At 39.1% G+C, this 22,944-nt stretch overlaps 1 protein-coding gene across 1 annotated transcript in view; it reads left to right on the forward strand.

Moving 5' to 3' along the window:
* Positions 1–22,944, forward strand: part of homer1b (homer scaffold protein 1b) — a 71,274-nt gene that overhangs the window by 44,288 nt on the left and 4,042 nt on the right. Inside the window, exon 8 of the mRNA XM_059974461.1 lies at positions 934–1,014. Coding sequence (XP_059830444.1) covers positions 934–1,014 — 81 coding nt within the window. The remainder of the gene's footprint in view (positions 1–933; positions 1,015–22,944) is intronic.

Below are 22,944 nucleotides of genomic sequence, written 5' to 3' on the forward strand. Positions count from 1 at the left end.
TAATACATTTGCAGATTGAGTTACTAAACTTTGCTTTTGAAATAATTTCTTCCCCATCCTCTTCTCTTGGCCTCTTAATCAAATAACTCTTTATCTTGAGAATTGCTTTTTAACATGAAGACATTGGACTTTTAGGAAGTTTTTATTCTATTTTAATGAACACGATAGGATTACACTAATCACTTGATTATGTACTGATTTAAGCAAAATGGCTTATTTTCGCAATTTTTTTGTTCCACACCAGGTTTAAAATTAGTTTCAATGGCTTAATCACTTCTGAACTTACAATTTATTGGGACTAAAGAGATTTTGTTTGCTCTGGGCTTTTCACATTCAACAGAAAGCCCCAAGGCATTGCATGGTATAACATTAACTTTTAAGTTAAATGGTATATCATGCAAGTTCTGGGTGAATATAATTTTGATGCTCATTGAGGGAAAACTTAACCACAATGTTGAAGGAATTCTCTCCTGATATTTTAGGAACCAGGGCCTTTAATATACCCTGGAGCAGGAAGAAAAGAGTTTGTCTTTTACAATCAATGACAACCAAATAATTTGGCACTCTTTAAATATTTTCTGTTTAAAAGGTTGAGATTGCAGCTAAGTTAAAGCAGGTTAAACTTGATAGGATTCTTACTTCTGAATTAGAATATTATCAGCTAAATATGATTGGGTTATCATTTGTACTATGACAATTGTAATTGTGGGTTTTCATTTGTCAATAACATGAAATGGTTGTTAAATATTGTTTTTAGTTAATTCATCCATTATCTAATTCTAGAAAATTAGATTCTTGCAGAAATGAGAAATAGATATGTGCCTCTATATACAGAGCCTTTTATCTTTAGAATATTAATGGGGCATGTAACTAAATGATCTCTTCGTTATCCAGTTGTAATATGATCACTGATGCCAGCATCTTTTTGTGTAGGAAATTGAGCGGCTAAAGAAGGATATTGAAGGAGCTAGGGAACTGGAGGCACAGAGGGACACACTGTCACAACAATTACAGGTAAATGTTGCAGCTGGCCCCCCATCATTCAGATTTCTTGGCCATTCTTGTGTAACTCCTCTTTAGATCCTGATCTTTGTTACTGCTGTATTTCATCTTCTAGTCAGAAATGCACACAACTTTGATTGCAGAATTTTCTGCAACTTTATAAAATTTCTGAACAATCAGTAGTGCCTTCTGATAATACTGTAAGAACATTCCAACCAGATGGTGCTTTTCAGTTCAAGAAGACTGATTCTGGGAGGAGGATAAGGTCAAAAGTGGTTGATTCTACAAATATAGTTACAAATGCTTGTGCATAACTTTTATCATCTAAATAGTACTGATTTACAAGAAAATACTGCCACAGCTGGCTCAGTATGGGGTTAACACATTTTCCAAGATGTACCATGCTTTGCTAAGGCTTTGTATGCTTAGACTAAATGCACTTAAAGTAGCAGATACTCCAAAGAGATTAGATTGGTATTTCCAATCACAGCTTAAATTTTGGAATGGCAGATGGCCTATATTTGCAAACTGACCAAATGAAACTAGTTTATAGTTGACCTATTCACCTGTTTGCCATTATTAAAACCATCAAACAATATTTCAACTTTTTTGTTTAAAAGCTAGAATTAATGGAACAGTGTAAATTAAGAATCTTTCCACCCTTGATAGTAAAATGACTTCATAAACTGAGTAAAACTTTGCTATACTATTGGTCATCAATAGATGCTTCAAAAATTATTCTATGGTGGGTGATGATCTTGTCCAAATGCTTTGTGAATTTTGTGCAGAATCTAAAAGGCGCTCAGAGTACAGTTACTAAAGAGTCACTACCTTTAGAGTAAAACATGGATAATCATTGTTAAATCCATGGCAAGTGTTGCTAGTACAAAGAAGTTGAAAGCTAAATTTTAATCTCCAGTAATCTTGCCAAGATTCAGAAATCCTATGTAAGGTGTGGCAGCAACCCATAGCTTAACAAACCAGTACTACTATTTAATAATAGTTGTAAGATCCTGGCCCATCTGAGATGCCTGCTGGCAACTCTGCACTTGAATAAAGTGACCTACATTTAATTTTAGAGGAGAGTCACAGTGCTCCATTGAATGTTTAAAGAGCATTCCTCTCTTTTTCACTCTTTCTAAAGAAAATGTTTGTTTCTTAGTGCTTTGATTTAAACGTAGACCAGTATCCTTATTCCAGATAGTGTTTTGTTGGCTATTATATTCAATGTGTGGGTTATATCTAAAAAAATCCTTGCAAATGGGGAAGGAAATCTCAATGAAGTACAAATGAATTGTTTTTTTCTGGGGGCTCTATTTGGGAGATGTTGATTGTTTGAGCTTTCCAAGTTCAGGCAACAGACTTTTAAATCTATCACTTAAATAATTATTTTGGTCTGAATAAATATCAGTGGAAATCTTTATTTTTTAAAATTCTGTAACTCATTGTAGTTGTCAGATGTTGAGAAAGTGCTGCCTTTGTAACCAAACATCTCCCAAACATCGGATCAATGATAATTCAAGTTTCTGAAAAGTAATAATACAGGCATGTTATTTAAAATTGGGTTCCATTTCTGTCATTTACTCTGTATTTGGGGTCAAACTAGAACACAGTAAGCACAAAATACAGATTTTATGGTAATCATTGGTATCATGTCTTGTTTCATTTCTATACTAAGTCTAATATTTAATATTCTGGATAAAAATCTTGAAAGCTGTTTGATTTGTATTGTTGTAAGCTGTTAAGAGTGTGTGCTTAGATAACTCAAACTTTAAGAAACCTTGAACTCCTTAACTGTGGTCCACTTCTACATGGGCAGAATTATGTGGAAGCTGTTTCTAGTTCAAGTGTAGAGACCATTTAAAAGATCATGAATATAAAATTGCCTTTAAGTACAATGGCAAACTTGAAGTTTGTTTTTGAGTTCATTAGCTAACTTATTAAAAAGACACTAGTTTAAAAGTCATGGACTGTTTTTAACAATGAACTTGTTTAAGTGCTAACATTGAAGTTGTTGCTAAGCATTGACCATGAATTTGCTTAAAAGTTGGACATACTCTAGCAATGCTCAAAAGTAGAGAACAGAAAAATTGCTGACGTTGATTTCATTTTTCTAACTATGGAAAGAAATCAGTCGTTAAAACAGCCATAAATGGCAAGTTATCTGATTTCTACGTATATTCAGCAATAAAAAAAAATCATACAATATACAAGAAATTGGTGCACCTTTTCTCAAGCCTTTGATAAATGAGCACACCTTTACTAAAACGCTTCTGCTTTTTAAAAAAAATTCAGACTTGAAAAGAGTCTCCTGCAAGAAAATTACAGCAACTTTCAATTAATTTTAAGTCACAAAGAGCCACGTTTGCATTTGTGGTATTACCAGTACCAGGAGCTTAATGGAATGTGCAGTAATTCTTGGAAATGTTGCTAAAAATGAATCTTTTAGCAATTCATACAATTTCCACTGAGGTTTTGGAAACTTGCATGGATGAAGAATTAATGTGACTGACATGAAGGATGCTGCATGAAGAAATGAGCTTAAATGCGGAAGTGCTTCAGCATACACAGAAGAAAGTTTTGCCTTTTATTTTGCAAAACAAAATGTCTGAAACCAGGAAGAATAATTGTTACATTGGATGATGTCTGTTTGCCCATGAAGGTGCAGTGTCTTGGAACAAATGAACTGGACAGTAAAGATGCCAAAATTGGATGGTTTAATTTGGCAATCAAGGATTTGTAAAAAAAAAATGTAATACTGAAATAAACTGATTTTTTTAATGTTAAGTAATTAATGTGTTTAGATAATGTTAAAAAAAATTGATCCATTGTTAATCTACAAAATGAATTTGTTTAACACTATTTTGTTACCTATGATGTTTTTTGCTATTTTAAATAGAAACAATTTTAAAAAGCAGATAAATGGGAAATGTGTTTTTCCATGTTTTTGGCTAGTCTGACCTTTCAGCTAAGTTGGTCATTGTGCCTTGGCATTAACGTAGAACAGAGTTGGAGGCTGCAGAAGTTTGTTCTTAAAGAGTGAGAGCTTTAATTTAGAAAGACCCAAGAGCTTAAGAATAACTTGATCTTTGCATTTGAATCCAGTTGATGCAGGGGAAAAAAGAAAATCTCTCCAGTGGGAGAGCCTTTTAACATGTGAAATCAACTGACTGGGGTTTGTCAATGGTATAGTAGATTCCACATTTCTGGGCAGCTTTATTTTGTTTTATTTCAATAAAAGTTTGCAAACATCCTGTAGTGTGGAATGCTTTTTTTCTTGATCTGTTCTGTATTAGAAGTGGCATTATATAGTGGAGTTTACTAAACTTGGGGAGAATACTAGGGTGTAACTGATAATAGATAATTTTCCTGCCTTATGATGAGATTTCTACATTCTGATTGAGGTGGTGACCCACCACTTAGATTTAGTGAAGCACCGTCAGTGATCAGAAAGATCTGGGCATCATAACAATGAAGGAAGAGCGATATAATTCAGGGTCACTTGTGACTTGGGAATGGGGTGATTGTATCTCCTTGTACATGCTTCCCTCTACCTCCTATGCTGATGGATAGGGGAATCAAGGGATATGGGGACAAGGCAGGGACTGGGTATTGATAGTGAATGATCAGCCATGATCTCAGAATGGCGGTGCAGACTCGAGGGGCCGAATGGTCTACTTCTGCACCTATTGTCTATGCTGTAAAACTGCTTCACATCTGGCACTGGATAGGCCAAAACATCCTGCAGCTGAATGCTGAGAAACTGCTGTAATTCTCTTGCCTCCAGCAGCAACTCCATTAAATTCACCACCGAAAGGGGCATGAACAGTGTGTTCATAATCGTTGTTTTTCTGGGCCGAGTTTCAGTTTCTATATCCTATCCATCACATTGACTACATACTTAATATTTGGGTTAGCCACCTTTTCTTAACTCTGCTATTCTGTCAGTGCAGACATTTTATATCAGTTTATTTGAACTTGCAACATAAATGAACATATTGGGAACTAGCTTTACACAAACTTCCAATTCTATCTATTTCTCAATAGATCTTGTATTCCTTGTATTAAGGGACCTATTGAACTTAACATAAATAGAAGGCAAGAAGGATGTAAAAACACAGCTGCACAAAGTACAGTAGGATTGATTAGAATAAGCATACATTATGAAAGGGAAATAGTGTTTGATTATTGGAGTCTATTGGGAATGTTACCAAGAAATGGATGAGAGGAAACTAGTGGATTCTGATGGTTCCCCACAGGAGATTGGTGTCAAAGGTGCTTGCCTTTGCAAGTTGGGGTTATGTATTGATATTGACTGAGAATAGCTTAACAGTCAAAGCAAATTGTGGACCCCAGCTATTCTGTTTTTTATCAACTACTTGGCCCAAAATTGTCATGTTTCCAAATTTGCTGCTGATACAGAAGTAAATGGGAGTTGAGTAGAGAAGAGCCTGTAAAATTGGTTTTAGGTGGGGGGTGGGATATGGAAAAGGTAAGTGAGTAGACAAGAACATTAGAAATGAATGTGAGTGAGGACATGTTGTTCAGTCAGAAAAGTGGGTTATTTTAAAAGGTGAGAGAATAGAAAATGTTGTTCAAATGGATATAGTTGTCTTTGTATACAAATAAAAAAAAAGCTCATGAGTGAAACAAGCAATTGTAAAGGTAAATTTTGGCTTTCATGGCCTGACAATTTGAACAAAGGTAGTAATGGTGTCTTTCTGCAATTATACAAAGCCTTGATGACACCACTCTGAAGGACTAGATAGAGTTGGGAGAGTGCAGTGCAGATTTCCTAAACACATTTCTTACATGAGAGTAAGTGGACCAGGAGAGTCTAAATTAAAAATTAGGATTAGGCAAAGTACGTGACCTGTCTCTAAACTTCCAATCATGATACCTTTCTTTTATCCCTCTTCCCTTCCTATTTTTATTTTTTTCTCTGTGGCTGTTTGTCTCCTTTCATTCTGACCCAAGCACAATCACTCAGAGTGAGCTGTTCCCCATCTAGATCATGACATTTAGAAGTTCCTTTGAGCCTTGCTATATTCTCTTGTCGAAATTGACCTACTGACATCACCTATTTAATCACCAATTGGCTGTATTCTTATGCAAGCATTTAAAATGTGTTATATTCCTGTTCTAAGGGATATCAAACTATTTCAGAAAGGAGGAGAGATAAAGTAGGAAACAGATTCAGTTATCCGGCTAAATACTGGAATGCATTATTCTGAACACAACAGGGGAAAGAGGTAAAATCAATGATTGGGCAATCAGAATGGTTTTCTGAAGAGACAAGTACTCTTGTCAGATCTAGTAGTATTTGAGGATATAATTTTGAAAATTGACTTACAAGTGTCTTAGTATCTTGTTATCAAATGGGTGATTATGATAACTTACATAATGGGTTAAGGTGGGATGGGGTTAAGATGTTATCCCCAAACAAAGGTAGATGAGTTTAAATGGCAACACAAGTGAATCTGCAGATGCTGGAAATAAATAAAAAACACAAAATGCTGGCAGAACTCAGCAGGCCAGACAGCACCTATGGGAGGAGGTATTCTCTCCCCCCCAGCCCTACCTTTCTTTCTCTCATTTCCCATAGTTCTCCACCTTCTCCCTAGCCCATTTCCCTCCAGCCTATCACTTCCCAGCTCTTTACTTTATCCCTCCCCCCACTTCTTATCCCCCCTCGACCATCCCATGTTACTTCACTCCTGATGAAGGGTTTCGGGCCGAAACGTCGTTATTACTTCCTCCCATAGATGCTGTCTGGCCTGCTGAGTTCTGTCAGCATTTTGTGTTTTTTATTGAGTTTAAAAGGATTGTTTTCAGAATAGCATGGTGTGCTGCAAGAGTTGATACCAAGCCCTTGGCTATTGTCAGTTTAAATTAGTCACTTAAATTAAAAGACAGGAGTTGGTTATTTGGGAAGATTCTGTTCCCTTCGTATGACTCGAGATGATGTAGTCTGAATTACTGATTAGCCAATAGTTTAGAAATAGAGTACAAAATGGAAAAATGAGGTAATGCACTTTGGTATGAAAGCTAAAAAAAAGACGATGTGCAGTTGGATCTTTGTGGTGGTTCATGAGGCAATGAAAGTAAATATGCTGGCTTACTAAAAGTACAGTGGCAGTGTTGGCTGAGCTTCTGCCTCAGCTCCAGACATCTTGAGATTCCACCTGGGTACTCTGGTTTCCCCTGATTTCCTCAAGATGTGCTGGTTACTCAGCTAATATAAATTGCTTTCAACACATAGGTGAGTGGCAGAACTCAAGGAAGGGGGAAGTGATGGGAATGTGAGGATGACAATAATGGGACAAGTGTAGGATTTGTATAACGAGGTGATGGTCAGTGACATCACTGCAACATGACCAGTTTTCTGCTGTGTGCCTCTTAATCAGGCAAATGGTATGCTGCCCTATAAGAAAATTTTGATAAGCTTGTGCAAAGCTTTGTAATAGTCCAGTTTTGGATTTTGTACATTAAAAGGTGAAGAAAAGATTCAATTGGGTTGAGATGAGTGGATTGCCCTTTAGGAGCAAGTGAATAAGATGGAATTGTCTTGTGTACTACTAGTGTTGAGTGGAATGAGGTGACCTAGGTGATGCTGAGATGGATCAACAAGATGGCTGTTTTCAGTGTGCAATATTTTAGACCTAGAGAACACATTTCTAGGCTGCAGAAAGCAATTCAGGTGAGAAGAAATTCATTTATACTGATTTTTAAATGTTTTCTTTCACCACATAGCTGAAAATAGTCACTGAAACTACAGCAAACACGAGGAAATCTGCAGATGCTGGAAATTCGAACAACACACACAAAATGCTGGTGGAACACAGCAGACCAGGCAGCATCTATAAGGAGAAGCACTGTTGATGTCTCGGCCTGAAACATCGACAGTGTTTCTCCTTATTGAAAGTACAGTATTTAGACCTGGGATCAACAGACTTCAGGCCACAGGGTATCTGTCTCTAAAGCAGTGGAATTGAGGCACAAGATTGATTTATTTAGCGATACAGCATTCCACAGGAGGACTCCATATAGAACAGTGCCAGAAATTAACCCTGAAATTCAGAACACTGAGCTGTAATAGCATTGCACTAAGCTCTTTGCTACTGTGGTACCTCTTAGTTTGGCTTATTTTTGCTTGTTCTTTAATAGGGCAAATTAGCATAGACTTCATAGCTTTAGGTTGTGATCTACACTGCTAGTGGGATGTGGTTTTGATGCATCTATTATAATTTACCCTGTCTTAGAAGACTTGAATGCTGGTGTAATTGGTAAACTTAATTTGAAAGAATTAGAATTTTGGAAGTAAATTTCTTAAACTATCATATTTTAATGAATAAACACTTCTTGGGCTTCCAGTAGGGTATAAATATCAATTATAAGACTTTTTGATGACAAGCTCTGCCATTTTCTTCAGGGATGATGCCTGGGTATATCTAGTCTGGTGGTATTTATATTCCCATAATACATCTCTCCTGATTGGTTAGTCCTCATCCAGTCAGGGTTCTGCTCTCTCACATTGCTTACAATTGAATTCTAGTTCTTAGAGCAAGATCATCGTCCTTGTTAAAATTACTTTCCTCTGGTTTCATTTCAATGGCTTCCTTTAACAGGCGTTCGAAAAGCCATTGGCGCGGCATGGTAGATTTGTGTCATCAAAGTCTTTCTGCTTCATTAACCATGCAAAAACTATTTCAGACCAGGAGAGTCTCCCCCAAGGAAATAAGACTATTATGCACAATGTACCGACAGAATGGCTACAAAGTGAAGGAAATCAGTGTGGCCTTTAAAATGGCTGACAGAAAAACTAGGAAACTTAATGAGGAGAAACCTATTGTACTATCTGTCTCCCCTACATTTCTGCGGTTTCTGGAAGGATTGACAGGATCCTGAAGAAATACAGGATTAACACTGCCCACAATCCTGTAATCCTCAAATCAGTTTATGCGGGTCAAAGATGACCTGGGACTCTGATCTGCTGATGTTTACAGAATTCCCTTTAAATACGAAGCAGCATATGTCGGCCAGATGGGGCGCCCAGTGGAAACCTGCATCAATGAGTACAGGTGTATTCCTTTAGGTTACCTGGAGAAATCGGCAGTAGCAGAACACTGCATTCACAATGGCCATAGGATTGACTTTGGCAGACAACTACTCTACTGTGCCAATAGCCTTTGGGAACATCTGGTAAAAGAAGCCATTGAAACAAAAACTAGAGGAAAAGAATTTTAACAAAGACAAAGGTCTCGCTCTAAGAACTGGAATTTAATTATAAACAAAGTGGAAGAGCGGGAACCTGATTGGATGAGGACTAATTAATCAGGAGAGACAGACCATGGGGGTATAAATACTACTGAACTAGACATACCCAGGCATCATCCCTGAAGATGGCAGAGTTTGTCATCGAAGTCGGCTATAATCGATACCTTTACTGGGCTGGAAGCCTGAGGAGAGTTTATTCATCATATATGCTGGGAAAGCATGAGATCCTTTTTTATGTTTCAGTTTGATTTGAAATTGAATGTAAGGAAGGGTTTTCATGTCAGAGGTTAACTTTCATTTACAAATGTAGCAACCCTATTGTAGACCAGTGGAAAATCAGTTAAGCAGTGCCTGTTATTAGGGAGTTGTGTTCTCCTTTGTCTCTTCCTGGCCACCTATTCACATGAATGCTTATGAAGTAGTAGTGCTGGATATGGATAATTTGTTAACTGACCATGTATTTTACATGGTTCTTTATAATTTAAATAAAAAGCAATAACACTTTAATAAAGTGGGTAAATGAAACTGAAAAGTTTTGGTTTTCTCAGTGAATGTAGACATTTCATCTTATCAACCAGCCAGCGTGCATTTTAAAGACCAAAATAGGTTGTACATTTGTCCCTACTTCAAGAAGTTACCTCTGTTAGAGGAGGGTCAGAGCAAAGTAATTGAAGGATATTACTATTCAAAAATTATCACAACATAATTATTTGTAATTTAATACAGGTTTTAATTCAGAATTTGTCTAAGAACTTGATTTTATGTGCACATTACATATTTTTCAAAAGTATTGGCAGTTTCTAATTGAAAAAGATCAAGTTTGTCTAAAAGTTGGAATGTTTGAAGAAATTTTTCATATTGTTGATAAAATGCTAGGAACAGAAGCTCAACCATCCATATCACTGTCGTTATTGGCAATCACTGCATTTGAAGCTGGTTACTACCCTAGATTTAGGTTTTCTCCAAATATGGACTTTGTAGTTATAGAAATACATGCAAGTCAGTGCCTCCAAATGAGAGGTTCTCTCCCTTCATTGCCTACCGGTATCTGCAGCTGTTGGTTAGGGGGATAGAGAACTTATCAAAGCAAGCCACTGCCTGATGGAGAGTGGTGGCTTTGGCTTGTGATGAACACATCAGCATCTTTAAGAGATACTTACAACATGCTCCTTGTATTTATTAAGATTGACCTGGGAGTAGAGAGCCTGTCAAGGAGACTGGTATCTGACATCTATATAGAATGTTTGGTCTGACAATGTTAATACAGGGGGTTATTATCTCAACACTGCTAGCAATGAACTCTGGATAGATGTTGGCACTTAGACAATAGACGATAGGTGCAGGAGCAGGCCTTTCGGCCCTACAAGCCAGCCACCATGAAAGATAGAAGGAACATGGATTTCATTGACAAGGGAAGTTAAAGTCAGATAGAAGACGAAAGTGTACAGTAAAATGTAGTTTGTCCAAATTGTGGCATTTTGATAATTGAATTGTTTTGTTGGCAGAATGTTTTCAACTATATAACTGGTTATTTGAATTTAGTTGTTAAAGATAGGACAATGAGAAGACAGCATTTTGTTAGTGTTTGGGATATGAAAGCGGTATATAAAGTTTCAACTTTGACCACAGAAGGGAGGTCCAAATTTTAGGTGGGGGAATGTGTGCAAGAATTTTTTATTAGAAACTGTGGTTATTTGGGATTGCAGGTAATCTGCAGGTTTTTGTATAATTTTCATTCTATTATTTCAGTTGATTCAAAATGGTGGGTTCAGTAATAGCAAAGCAAACTGTGCTGTCAAATTATAATCTGATGGCATAGACCACATCTGGCCAAAGCTTTCAAATTTATGCATGGTTCAATTGTGTGGGTTAATGAGATGAAAGGAGACATGGACTAATCTGAAGAAATGACAAACTACTTCTCCCACATGGAAAAACAAAAAGTGTCACTAAATTCAGAGATCTTGAGTATGAAGATGAAACGTCAAGGCCTGTGCATTAGTGTATCATGAACTGGGATAAATCGAGAATTAGTACTAGTTTTAGGAAGGGGGGAAAAAGGATCTAAAGCTGAAGGTGAAAATTGTCGTAAGTAGTTAAATTTCTTGATGGCAGCGTTAAAGTTTCCAGTCAAGGGTGAAGAATTTGAAGCCAAGATTTTCACTGTTTAAAAAGTGGAATGGAATTCTCAAGTACAGTTTGAAGGCACTTGATTGTTTGAAATTTTAAACAATTGGAGGAACACACGACTGATCAAGATATGAATTCGGCTGTTACATGTTTTTACAGTTAGAAATTTGAGTGTGTGCCAGAAACTTGAAATACAGAAAGCTGCCAAGTGACTGGACTGCTTTTACTGCATGTAAAAGCAGAACCGAATGGAAATGGGACAGAATCCCTTGATACACAGGAAAAACAGAGTATGCAGCAGCAGCTAAGTTTGCTAGAGTTCTTTGAGTCTGTGGCCAACAGTGGATAAAGGGGACCCAGCAGATGTTGGATTGAAGTAGATGCCACACGCACAAGAAAAGAGTATATGTGGTTGGGATGATGATATCATAATGGATAGGCTGGTGAGCAGCACAAGAGTTGGGGTAAATGGGTCATTTATGGATGGACAATCTGTAACTAATGGAGTATCACAAAGATCAGTGTTGTGGCTTTAATATATAATCTATAGCAAGGATGAAGAAAGAGGCTGTACTGCAGCTGAATTTGCTGCTGATATCAAGCTAGGTCCGTTAGCAAGTTGAGAAGAGGATGCAGAGCCTGGAAAGGGGTCAAGTAAGTGGGTAAGATGCTGGCAGATGGGGAATACTGTGGGAGAAAATGTGAGGTCATCCTTGTTGGCAAGAAGAGTGAGAATGCAAATTATACATCGAGAAGGATGACAATGTTGCTGTACATGAAACCAAGTTGGCATATTTATAGCAAATAATTAAGAACAGTGATAGAAATGGCGCTTATTATAAGGGAGATGATATATCAGAGTCTGAAGCAGCTTTACAAGACATTGGGTAAGATCATGTCTGGAATAATATACATTGTTTTAGTTTCCAAAGTAGGCAGAAGTATGCTAGTACCAGAAACACTACTGTGGCTTACTAGGTTGATTCTTGGCTTGAAGGGGTTGATGTATGAAGAGAAGGTGAGCCTTAATTTATTGGAAGGTGAAGATTAGAGTTGGTCTTTGTTGAAGTACATATAATTCTCATGGTGCATGCAGAGAGACTGCGCCCTTGAGCAGAGTTAACTGGAACTAAAAGCAGTGCTTTAAATAAGGGGTTACCCCTTCCGTCTGGGATGCTGAAAGGTGGAAGTAAATAATGAGACATAACATGATTAAATGTGCAGGTTTTGGGATAGGAAGTACAGACAAGTTCTGCAATGGACAATGGGGGTGGGGGGAGTGCAAGAAATTAGGAAAACAATCAAGGGCCCTACCAAATGTTGATTGTGATGAAAGGTTGAAGCATTAGTTAGTATTGGCAAAATGGGTGTGACAAGAAAAATTGGGGGATTGGAGTAACTATTCTGGAAGCTGGCTGGGGTAGCTGAGCGTATTAGTTGACTTGTAGTGGATATTGATTGGCATTTAATTAACATAGAGAGGTAGAGGAATAGAGATTACAAAAAAAAAGGGCAGAGTATGTGTGGATAATCAACAAATTAACATTGTGCATGGTGCCAAAATTGCAGTGTATTATTTTAACACATACATAGCTTTGGCTCAGTGACTCATCTTTGAATTACAAGGTTGCAAGTGTAAGTCGGGAAGTGTCCTGGTCGAGGGAAATGCCTGGTGTGAAAAGTGCTAGTCTTTGGCTCGAGAATCTTCGGCGAGGAGACTACGCCAGGCACAATTGCAGAGGGTGAAGACGTGACCGCTAAGCTGATTCAGTGTGCTACGTGCATGATGTGGGAGGTCAGGGACACTGATGGTGCCCCCGGCTGCTACAGCTGTGGAAAGTGTGTCCAGATTCAGCTTCTGAAGGAGCATGTTGCAGCACTGAAGAAAGAACTGGATGACCTCAGGTTTATCTGTGAAAACGAGGGTTTTCTGGGCAGGACCTACAGTGAGGTCGTTGCACCGAGGATACCAGAAGAGAGAAAGGGGGCGACGATGAGGAAGGAAAGGATGCTTGAAGTACAGGAGACCCCAGGGGACGTACCTCTTGTAAACAGGTTCACCTTCTTGGAAGCTGTCAGGACAGAAGATACTGCCAGTCTGAGAGGCGGACAGGTTTGCGAGCCGAAAATTGGTGCAGAAGCAGAGCTGAGGAGTTAGACATCAGGAAGAGCCATGGTAGTAGGGGACTCCATAGTAAGAGGTATGGAAAGGGGTTTCTGCGGCAACAGGCGAGACTTAAGGATGGTGTGTTGCCTCCCTGGTGCTAGGATCCAGGACATCACGGACCGATTGCAGGGAATCCTCATGGGTGAAGGTGAAGAGCCAGAAGTGGTAGTGCGTGTCGGCACAAATGATATCGGGAAGAAGAGGAAGGACATTATGCAGCAGGACTTCAGAGAACTTGGAAGAAGGCTGAAAAGCAGGACTTTCAGGGTGGTTATCTCTGGTTTGCTTCCAGTTCCTCGTGCTGGAGAGGGCAGGAACAGGGAGATAATGGATCTGAATGTGTTGCTGAGGAACTGGTGCAGAAAGCAAGGATGTACATTCTTGGACCACTGGGATCTGTTTTGGGGTAGGGATGAATTGTACAAAAGGGACAGGTTGCACCTTAATAGGCAGTGGGACCAGTATTCTGGCAGACAGGTTTGCCACTGCAACACGGATGTGTTTAAACTAAGTAGTGGGGGGGGGGGGAGGGGATGAACTGGAAATATAAGGATGGAGTTAAAGGGAAAGTGAAAATAAGAAAAGTTAAAAAGGACAACAGAATCAATGGAGTAGAAAGCTCAAGAAGAGATCATACAGTATGGCCAAGTGAAATGGGAATTGATATGAAAGGAGAGGGGAGCACCGAATTAAAAGTATTATATATGAATGCACGAAGTATAAGGAATAAAGTAGATGAGCTTGAGGCTCAGTTGGAAATTGGCAAGTACGATGTTGTGGGAATAACTGAGACATGGCTTCAAGTGGACAGGGCCTGGGAAATGAATATTCAAGGATATACATCTTATTGAAAGAACAGACTGACTGGCAGAGGGGGTGGGGTGGCTGTATTGGTGAGGAATGATATTCAGTCCCTTGCAAGGGGGGACATAGAATCTGGGGATATAGAGTCAGTATGGATAGAACTGAGAAATTCTAAGGATAGAAAGACCGTAATAGGAGTTATGTACAGGCCCCCAAACAGCAGTCTGGATGCAGGGTGTAAGTTGAATGAAGAGTTAAAATTGGTATGTCGCAAAGGTAATGATACAGTTGTCATGGGGGATTTCAACATGCAGGTAGACTGAGAGAATCAGAATGGTACTGGACCCCAAGAAAGGGAGTTTGTGGAGTGCCTCCGAGATGGATTCTTAGAACAGCTTGTACTGGAGCCTACCAGGGAGAAGGCAATTGTAGATTTAGTGTTGTGCAATGAACCGGATTTGATCAGGGACCTCGAGGTAAAGGAACCATTAGGAGGTAATGATCATAATATGTTTTAACCTACAATTTGAGAAGGAGAAGGGAAAATCGGATGTGTCAGTATTACAGTTGAACAAAGGGAACTATGGAGCTATAAGGGAGGAGGTGGCCAAAGTTCAATGGAACAATACCCCAGCAGGGAAGACAGTGGAACAAAAATGGCAGGTATTTCTGGGAATAATGCTGAAGGTGCAGGATCGGTTCATTCCAAAGAGTAAGAAAGATCCTAAGGGGAGTAAGGGACGGCTGTGGCTGATGAGGGAAGTAAAGGGCAGTATAAAAATAAAAGAGAAGTATAACATAGCAAAGATGAGCGGGAAACCGGAGGACTGGGAAGCTTTTAAAGAGCAACAGAAGATTAAAAAAAGCGGCAATATGCCAAGATAAAATGAGGTGAACTAGCCAAGAATATAAAGGAGGATAGTAAAAGCTTCTTTAGGTATGTGAATAGCAAAAAAATAGTTAAAACCAAAATTGGGCCATTGAAGACAGAAACGGGTGAATTTATTATGGGGAACAAGGAAATGGCCGATGAGTTGAACAGGTACTTTGGATCTGTCTTCACTAGGGAAGACACAAACAATCTCCCAGATGTAATAGTGGCCAAAGGAACTAGGGTAAAGGATGAACTGAAGGAAATTTATATTAGGCAAGAAACGGTGTTGGATAGACTGTTGAGTCTGAAGGCTGATAAGTCCCCGGGACCTGATGGTCTGCATCCCAGGGTACTTAAAGAGGTGGCTCTAGAAATCATGGATGCATTGGTAATCACTTTCTAATGTTCTATAGATTCAGGAACAGTTCCTGCTGATTGGAGGGTGGCTAATGTTGTCCCACTTTTCAAGAAAGGAGGGAGAGAGAAAACAGGGAATTGTAGACTGGTTAGCCTGACGTCAGTGGTGGGAAAGATGCTGGAGTCAATTATAAAAGAGGAAATTATGACACATTTGGATAGCAGTAGAAGGATCAGTCCAAGTCAGCATGGATTTATGAAGGGAAAATCATGCTTGACTAATTTTCTGGAGTTTTTTGACTATGAAAATGGACAAGGGAGAGCCTTGTACCTGGACTTCCAGAAAGCTTTTGATAAAGTCCCACATAAGAGATTAGTGGACAAAATTAGGGCACATGGTATTGGGGGCAGAGTACTGACATGGATTGAAAATTGGCTGGCTGTCAGGAAACAAAGAGTAGTGATTAACGGGTCCCTTTCGGAATGGCAGGCTGTGACCAGTGGGGTACCGCAAGGTTCAGTGCTGGGACCGCAGCTGTTTACAATATACATTAATGATTTAGATGAAGGGATTAAAAGTAGCATTAGCAAATTTGCTGATGACACAAAGCTGGGTGGCAGTGTGAAATGTCAGGAGGATGTTATGAGAATGCAGGGTGACTTAGACAGGTTGGGTGAGTGGGCAAATGTATGGCAGATGCAGTTTAATGTGGATAAATGTGAGGTTATCCACTTTGGTGGCAAGAACAGGAAGGCAGATTACTATCTAAATGGAGTCAAGTTAGGAAAAGGGGAAGTACAACAAGATCTAGGTGTTCTTGTACATTAGTCAATGAAAGCAAGCATGTAGGTACAGCAGGCAGTGAAGAATGCTAATGGCATGCTGGCTTTTATAACAAGAGGAATTGAGTATAGGAGTAAAGAGGTCCTTCTGCAGCTGTACAGGGCCCTGGTGAGACCCCACCTGGAGTATTGCGTGCAGTTTTGGTCTCCAAATTTGAGGAAGGACATTCTTGCTATTGAGGGAGTGCAGCGTAGGTTCACAAGGTTAATTCCCGGAATGATGGGACTGTCATTATGTTGAAAGATTGGAGCGACTGGGCTTGTATACACTGGAATTTAGGATGAGAGGGGATCTGATTGAAACATATAAGATTATTAAGGGATTGGACACACTGGAGGCAGGAAGCATGTTCCCGCTGATGGGTGAGTCCAGAACTAGAGGCCACAGTTTAAGAATAAGGGGTAGGCCATTTAGAACAGAGATGCGGAAAAACTTTTTCACCCAGAGAGTGGTGGATATGTGGAATGCTCTGCCCCAGAAGGCAGTGGAGGGCAAGTCTCTGGATGCATTCAAGAGAGAGTTAGATAGAGCTCTTATAGATAGCTGGGTCAAGGGATATGGGGAGAGGGCAGGAACGGGATACTGATTGTGTATGATCAGCCATGATCACAGTGAATGGCGGTGCTGGCTAGTAGGGCCGAATGGCCTAATCCTGCACCTATTGTCTATTGTCCCTCTCAGGAAGCTTGCGCTCAAAGTTCCAAGCTGATAGAGCAGCAGAAAGGAGTGTGTTGGAAGTACATCTTTTCAAAAGTAAAGCGTCACAGGTTATTATTCTTGAAGCACAGGAGAATTATTCCACTGCCTTGGGCCTCTTTTGATCAACATCATGAACAGATTAGCTGGACATTTAGATTTTGAATGTCATTCTTGTGCATATTTCTGGTACTTAAGTGCCCACACTTAAATACTTCATTGTCTGTAAAGTACTTCAAGAGCTCCAGTGGTTGCAATAGATGCCACATAAATGCAAAAATTCTGTAGTTTAATAAGATGTGATTGGATTTAAATGAGAAACTGAGAGAAAATTATATCCCTGTTGTGCACAATTACGTTTTGTTAGTATCTGGCCAGTAGATTGCAATTCTTACCTTTAGTACCTTCCATTGCAAACTCTCTTCCAAGATTATGGCTGCTTTATTTAGTAATTGTTTTCTTTTTCTAAAGGCAGCAACAATCAGAGTAAGAGGTAGGATTCCAAGATCTATTGAGAGCAATGTGTCGTTTTCATTGCTAACAAGTGTATTGACAGGATGTCTAGAGCTGCTGGTAAAGTGGTGCTTCAGCTAGCTGTGCTGTGCTAGCCCAGGCTATGAGGAGCTCAGCAGGTCAGGCTGCACCTATGGAGGGAAATGGTGAGCCATTTGTGCTGAGACAAGGTCACCTGTTTCCCTCTATAGAAGCTGTCTGACCTACTGACTTCCTCCAGCGTTTTGTGTGTTGCTTAAGATTCTAGCATCATTTGAATCTATTGTTTATGTTGAGGTGAGGAGTTGCCTACAGGGTTTTGGGGGTGTGGGGGGAGAATCATTCATTGATTATTTTGTATTTCATTGTATTTACTGTGAACGCCCACAGGAGAACTAATCTCAGTAGTACATATATGGTGATGTTTACGTACTTGGATAATTTACTTTGAACTTTGATTTCATGCCTCAAGCTTTTAACTTTTTACCATCTGCTGCAGAAGTCATCACTGTTCACCCTTGTAGTCAGTAGTTGGGATTATATTAAGATTTATTTGGAAGGATGAACAATCATTTCTGCCCCACTAACATCAATCAACTTGAGGACATATATTTTTATCAATAGATTTTCCGCAGCATTCAGATCATCGTTAACTTCACACATGCTGCATTAGAGTGCCAATCATAAATAGAAATGGGTATATCATTCTATCATTGTACAAGTAATAGTTTACATGGTAACCACAAAGGTATCTTGATGATTTAGCATGGTAGACTACTACTACTTAGTTTACCTTGCACAGAGCCCCTGTGCTTAAATCTTCCCAATACATTCTCCAATTTTTCAATCTTCCATTAAAGAAATAAAAATGGTTCATATGAAAGTTTTATAGTGGCTGTGGACCTAACTGTCAAAAGGGTTAAATCAAACACTGCCTTAAATTCTTTTCTCACCCAAATGCATGACCTGCAGTTTTTCTTTTAAGAGTGTTTTCTGTTTCTACGCAGTGCAACAGTGCAAAAATTGCTACTTAAATAAATGACTTTGAAATGCTTGTGGTGTTGAACCATTGCAAGCTACAGTAATTTGGCTGCTGCTAGGACAGTGACGTTGTGTGACACCTGTTGATGGACTGAGCAGACTGCATGTGTGAGGGGGGCAATGTGTGTTAAAGTGCATCAATCCTAGGCTCACCATGTCTATTCATCTATAGCAGGGCTTCCCAACCTGGGGTCCATAGACCCCTCGCTTAATGATAGAGATCTATGAAATAAATCTGGGAACCTCTGATCTATAGGAAGATGAACTCTCAGCCTTTCAATCTACTCCACCATTGCTCCTGTGCCATATTGTCTTCCTGCACTGAACTTTGTTTTTAAATAGAATCTGCATTTTGTAATTGCTTTTCCCTTTGTATTATTGATGTACTTGAGTTTTGAAACTTTGTATGAATGGCATTTAAGTGAAGTTTTTTTACTATCTCAATACATATGACAATAATAAACCAATTACTATTGTATTCTGCCTTTAATTCATTTGATTGAAATGCAGTTATCATTTACATGAGATTCTATAGATACTGGAAACTTAGAGCAATATACAAAATGCTGGAATAATTCAGCATGTCAGACAACATCCATGGAAAAGAATAAACAACCAATGTTCCAGGCCTAGATCCTTTATGAAGAGATGAAAGGTTGAAATGTCAACTGTTTATTCCTCCATATTATTCTTTAGCCTGTTTAGTGCAGTGGTGGGATGAAGTTCTAGGCATTAGTGGGTATTGAAAAGTACGGATGCCTGGGTCAAGTACATTTCAAATTGTCAAATGATTGTGTAGAGTGCCAGAAATAGCAAGATAGAATAAAGATGGTGATAGAATCTGGCATGTCCACTGGATCTGGCTGAAAATAATCAAAGACTGTGTTAGGAATGCTGGCCTGGGAAAGGAAACTTGCTTTTGTTTTCTTAACCAGCCAATGAATTTGGAGAATTTTATATAGAGGGCATTGTTTAAAATATTTCTGAGATACCTTGATGCTGCCTATGTGAGGGGGCTTGGGATACAGAGATCACTGTTTTACAGGAGACCATAAGCTTTCTGTTCTATTCTTCAAACACTATTCCCCAATCAGCCAAAGGCTCTGCTGGGGCATGGTATACAGCAGCAAATGTTGTCTTGCTTTACTTTCACAGAAAGTGATTCACATCCGTTTATCTTGTTTGTGGAGGGAGGAAATGAGATTGGCAGAAACCATCAGTCTCTGGATGTTCTGCATATGGCAAATTTTCCTGCATGCACTGAAGGAACTGAAAATATTTTGGTGCTCTGCCTCCTCCATAAATTTTGTCATGCTCACATCTACTGTAATGAACTGCTTTGAGTGGTTGATCCTGGCCAGAATTGACTCCTGCCTAAGTAAGGACCTGGACCCACTAAAATTTGCCTCTTGCCACAATAGGTCTATTGCAGATGCAACCTCACTGGCTCTCCACTTGGACTTGGGTCACCTGGGCAATAGCAAAGTCTACGTCAGACTGTTGTTTATTTATTATAGCTTAGCATTCAACACCATCATATCCTCAGCACCAATCAACAAGCTCCAAAACCTGGGCCTTTGTAGCTCCCTCTGCAACTGGGTCCTTGACTACTTCATCAAGTGACCATAGTCATTGCGGATTGGAAATAACTTCTCTTCCTCGCTGACAGTTACCTCGAGGATGTGTACAGCCCACTGCTCTACTCTCTCTATTCACCCATGTCTGTGTGGCAAGTCACAGCTGAAGCACTATCCATAAATTTGCCGATGACACAAATATCTACAGCTGTACCATGGCGAGCAGTCTAACTGGTTGTATCACTGTCTGATTTGGAGGGGTCACTGCAAAAGATCAGAAAAAGCTGCAAACTCCATCATGGGCACCAGCCTCCTTACCTTTGAGGATATCTTCAAAAGACAGCATCCAATGTTAAGGACCCCCATTGTCCAGGACAAGCCCTCGTCTTATTGCTATCATCAAGGAGGAGGTACAGGAGTCTGAAGACACACACTCAATGTTTCAAGAACAGCTTCTTCCCCTCTGCCATCAGATTTCTGAATGGACAATGAACCCATGTACACTACCTCACTATATGTGCCACTGATATTACATCTGATTCTATTGTCTCTGAATTATCAGTCAAAGGTTAAGATCTATTTCCCTGCTAGATCCTTTGATTCCTTTTGGTCCAACAACCAATCTTCAATTTTTACGATGTTTGGGGCATCTTGGTGAAGAGTTCTAAAGGTTTACAAACCTCTATGTGAGAAGTTTCTCACTTGAATCCTTTCGGGCTATTACCTTTGTGACAATCAGCTGTCTGAACATCAGCACTTCCAGATTCTTATTGTTTTTCAGTGAGCACAGCAAACTGTACTGGTGCTGGTTTGTTATGTAGAGGGAGTTTAGCATGCAGAAGGCCAGGGGATATATTAAAATTTCCTATGCTGGTTATTTTAATGCTTTCTCATCTTTTGATTCTAAAGGGATTCTATGGCACTAGAGAAATAAGAATTACAAAACTAGGAAAGAATCAGGCTGTATCCAAAGCAGAAGTTAATCAAAATATCTTAAGGAATAGCCTATTCTGCAGTTCCAGCATATAACTTATTCCAAGGATAGGGTATTTTGTATCGAAAAGCTAAAGATATTGCTGCTGATATTTAATGGCTTGCTGACACCTTGAGCAATGTGGGCATTCTCAATTTGACTGAAATTGCAATATTCCCTGAAGTTGTTCTCTGTCAGGTACCATTACCCAAGCCTGATGTAATTGTAGAAATACCTGTAGTACGGGTCTCTAACCAAGTGCTTGGATTTAGCTTTCATTGGCGTATGATTTCAATGCAGTCTGCTGTGGACTGAGTAACGAAGCTTGATTTTTAGCTTACTGACAAGGTGAACAAATAATTCATTTTAAACAGAATTAAAGGTGATGTGAAATTCTCTGGCAACATTCATTAAGAGCAGTGTGCAGAATTCAAGAAAAATTGGCAAAAGTACTGTACACTACTAAGCCAGAAGAATTGTGTAGCACAACAGTGGTATTGAGAAGGTGTTCTGAAGAATTAAGTCAATAAAAATAAGAATAGAATGTTGCTGTTAATGAAACAGACTGCAAGAAGCAGAAAATGCATGTAGATCTTTATGATGCTTTGATCAGTTTACGTCTGTGATGGCTAAACAGAATTAATGAAGGGACAAAAGCTAAAATAGCAATAAGAGGATATTTTACAATGTTTCACCTGCACGTCCAAGAAGGAAATAGTTGCTATTAATATGCAAGTTGCAACAAAATGCATGGAGCAATTAAAGAAAATGTGATGTACAGGCAGAAATGGAAACAAAACAGAAAATATTTAGAATGTAAATTAAAAAGAAGTATGTGCATCTGTCATAATGTGCATCTTGAAGCTATCAACCTTGTTTGGTTTGGCAGGGGAATTGCGTTCAGTCTTAGGAAAATTGTCATGCATCAGATACTTGGCTGGACTAAATGGAAAAATACTTGAAAGGGAATGACAAAAAAAAAATTGGCTGGCATTTTCATTGGCTGCTGCCACCGAAATCTGTATTAGCTGTTGTAGCACTGGCAGCAGAACTCAAATGCTTTGGAATCTTTAAATTTGGAGCGGATATGCAGTTTAATATATTTGTTTTATCTACTGTTGAAGTTCAATAGGTTTTTTCCATTTAGAATAGAAATTTATGTTCTCCTAAGGGAAAAAAACACAATGTAATTATAATAGATCAAAAATAGGCTTGCTACAGGGATAGTACTTCATTTCCCATCTGTAACTACCCTTGATCTGCATTAGCTTGGTTGGCTGTTTTGGAGACCAGTAAAGCATTTTGGGTCTTGAGTTGCCTTTTAGTTGGGTAGGTGGGCTGTGTATTTTTAGTGACCCAAAGCGATCAGATGAGGAAGAAAGTGTGCTTTGGAGCAGCATAATGCCAGAGGTACGTTAAACAAAAAGTAATAAGTGCCAGTTGCAATAAGGATGAAGTGACAAGATCAGGGACTGAGTTAAGGGGAAGAAAATGGAATATTGTAGGTGTATTTGGGGGTGGGAGGGGAGTGGCCTCACAATCTCCTGGCCCCAGGTGCTGTTCCTGCCGAGTTTCCATATTCTCCTTGTAATTGTTTTGGTTTCCTGTGTGTGCTTTAGTTTCTTCCCAATTACATTAATTGTCTTCTGGCTTTGGTGTGTGTTAGGAGAATCAGGGATAGTAGGCTCCAAGGAAATAAATATGGAAATA

Source organism: Hypanus sabinus, chromosome 7, assembly GCF_030144855.1.
Source record: "Hypanus sabinus isolate sHypSab1 chromosome 7, sHypSab1.hap1, whole genome shotgun sequence".
NCBI classification, from domain to species: Eukaryota; Metazoa; Chordata; class Chondrichthyes; order Myliobatiformes; family Dasyatidae; genus Hypanus; species Hypanus sabinus.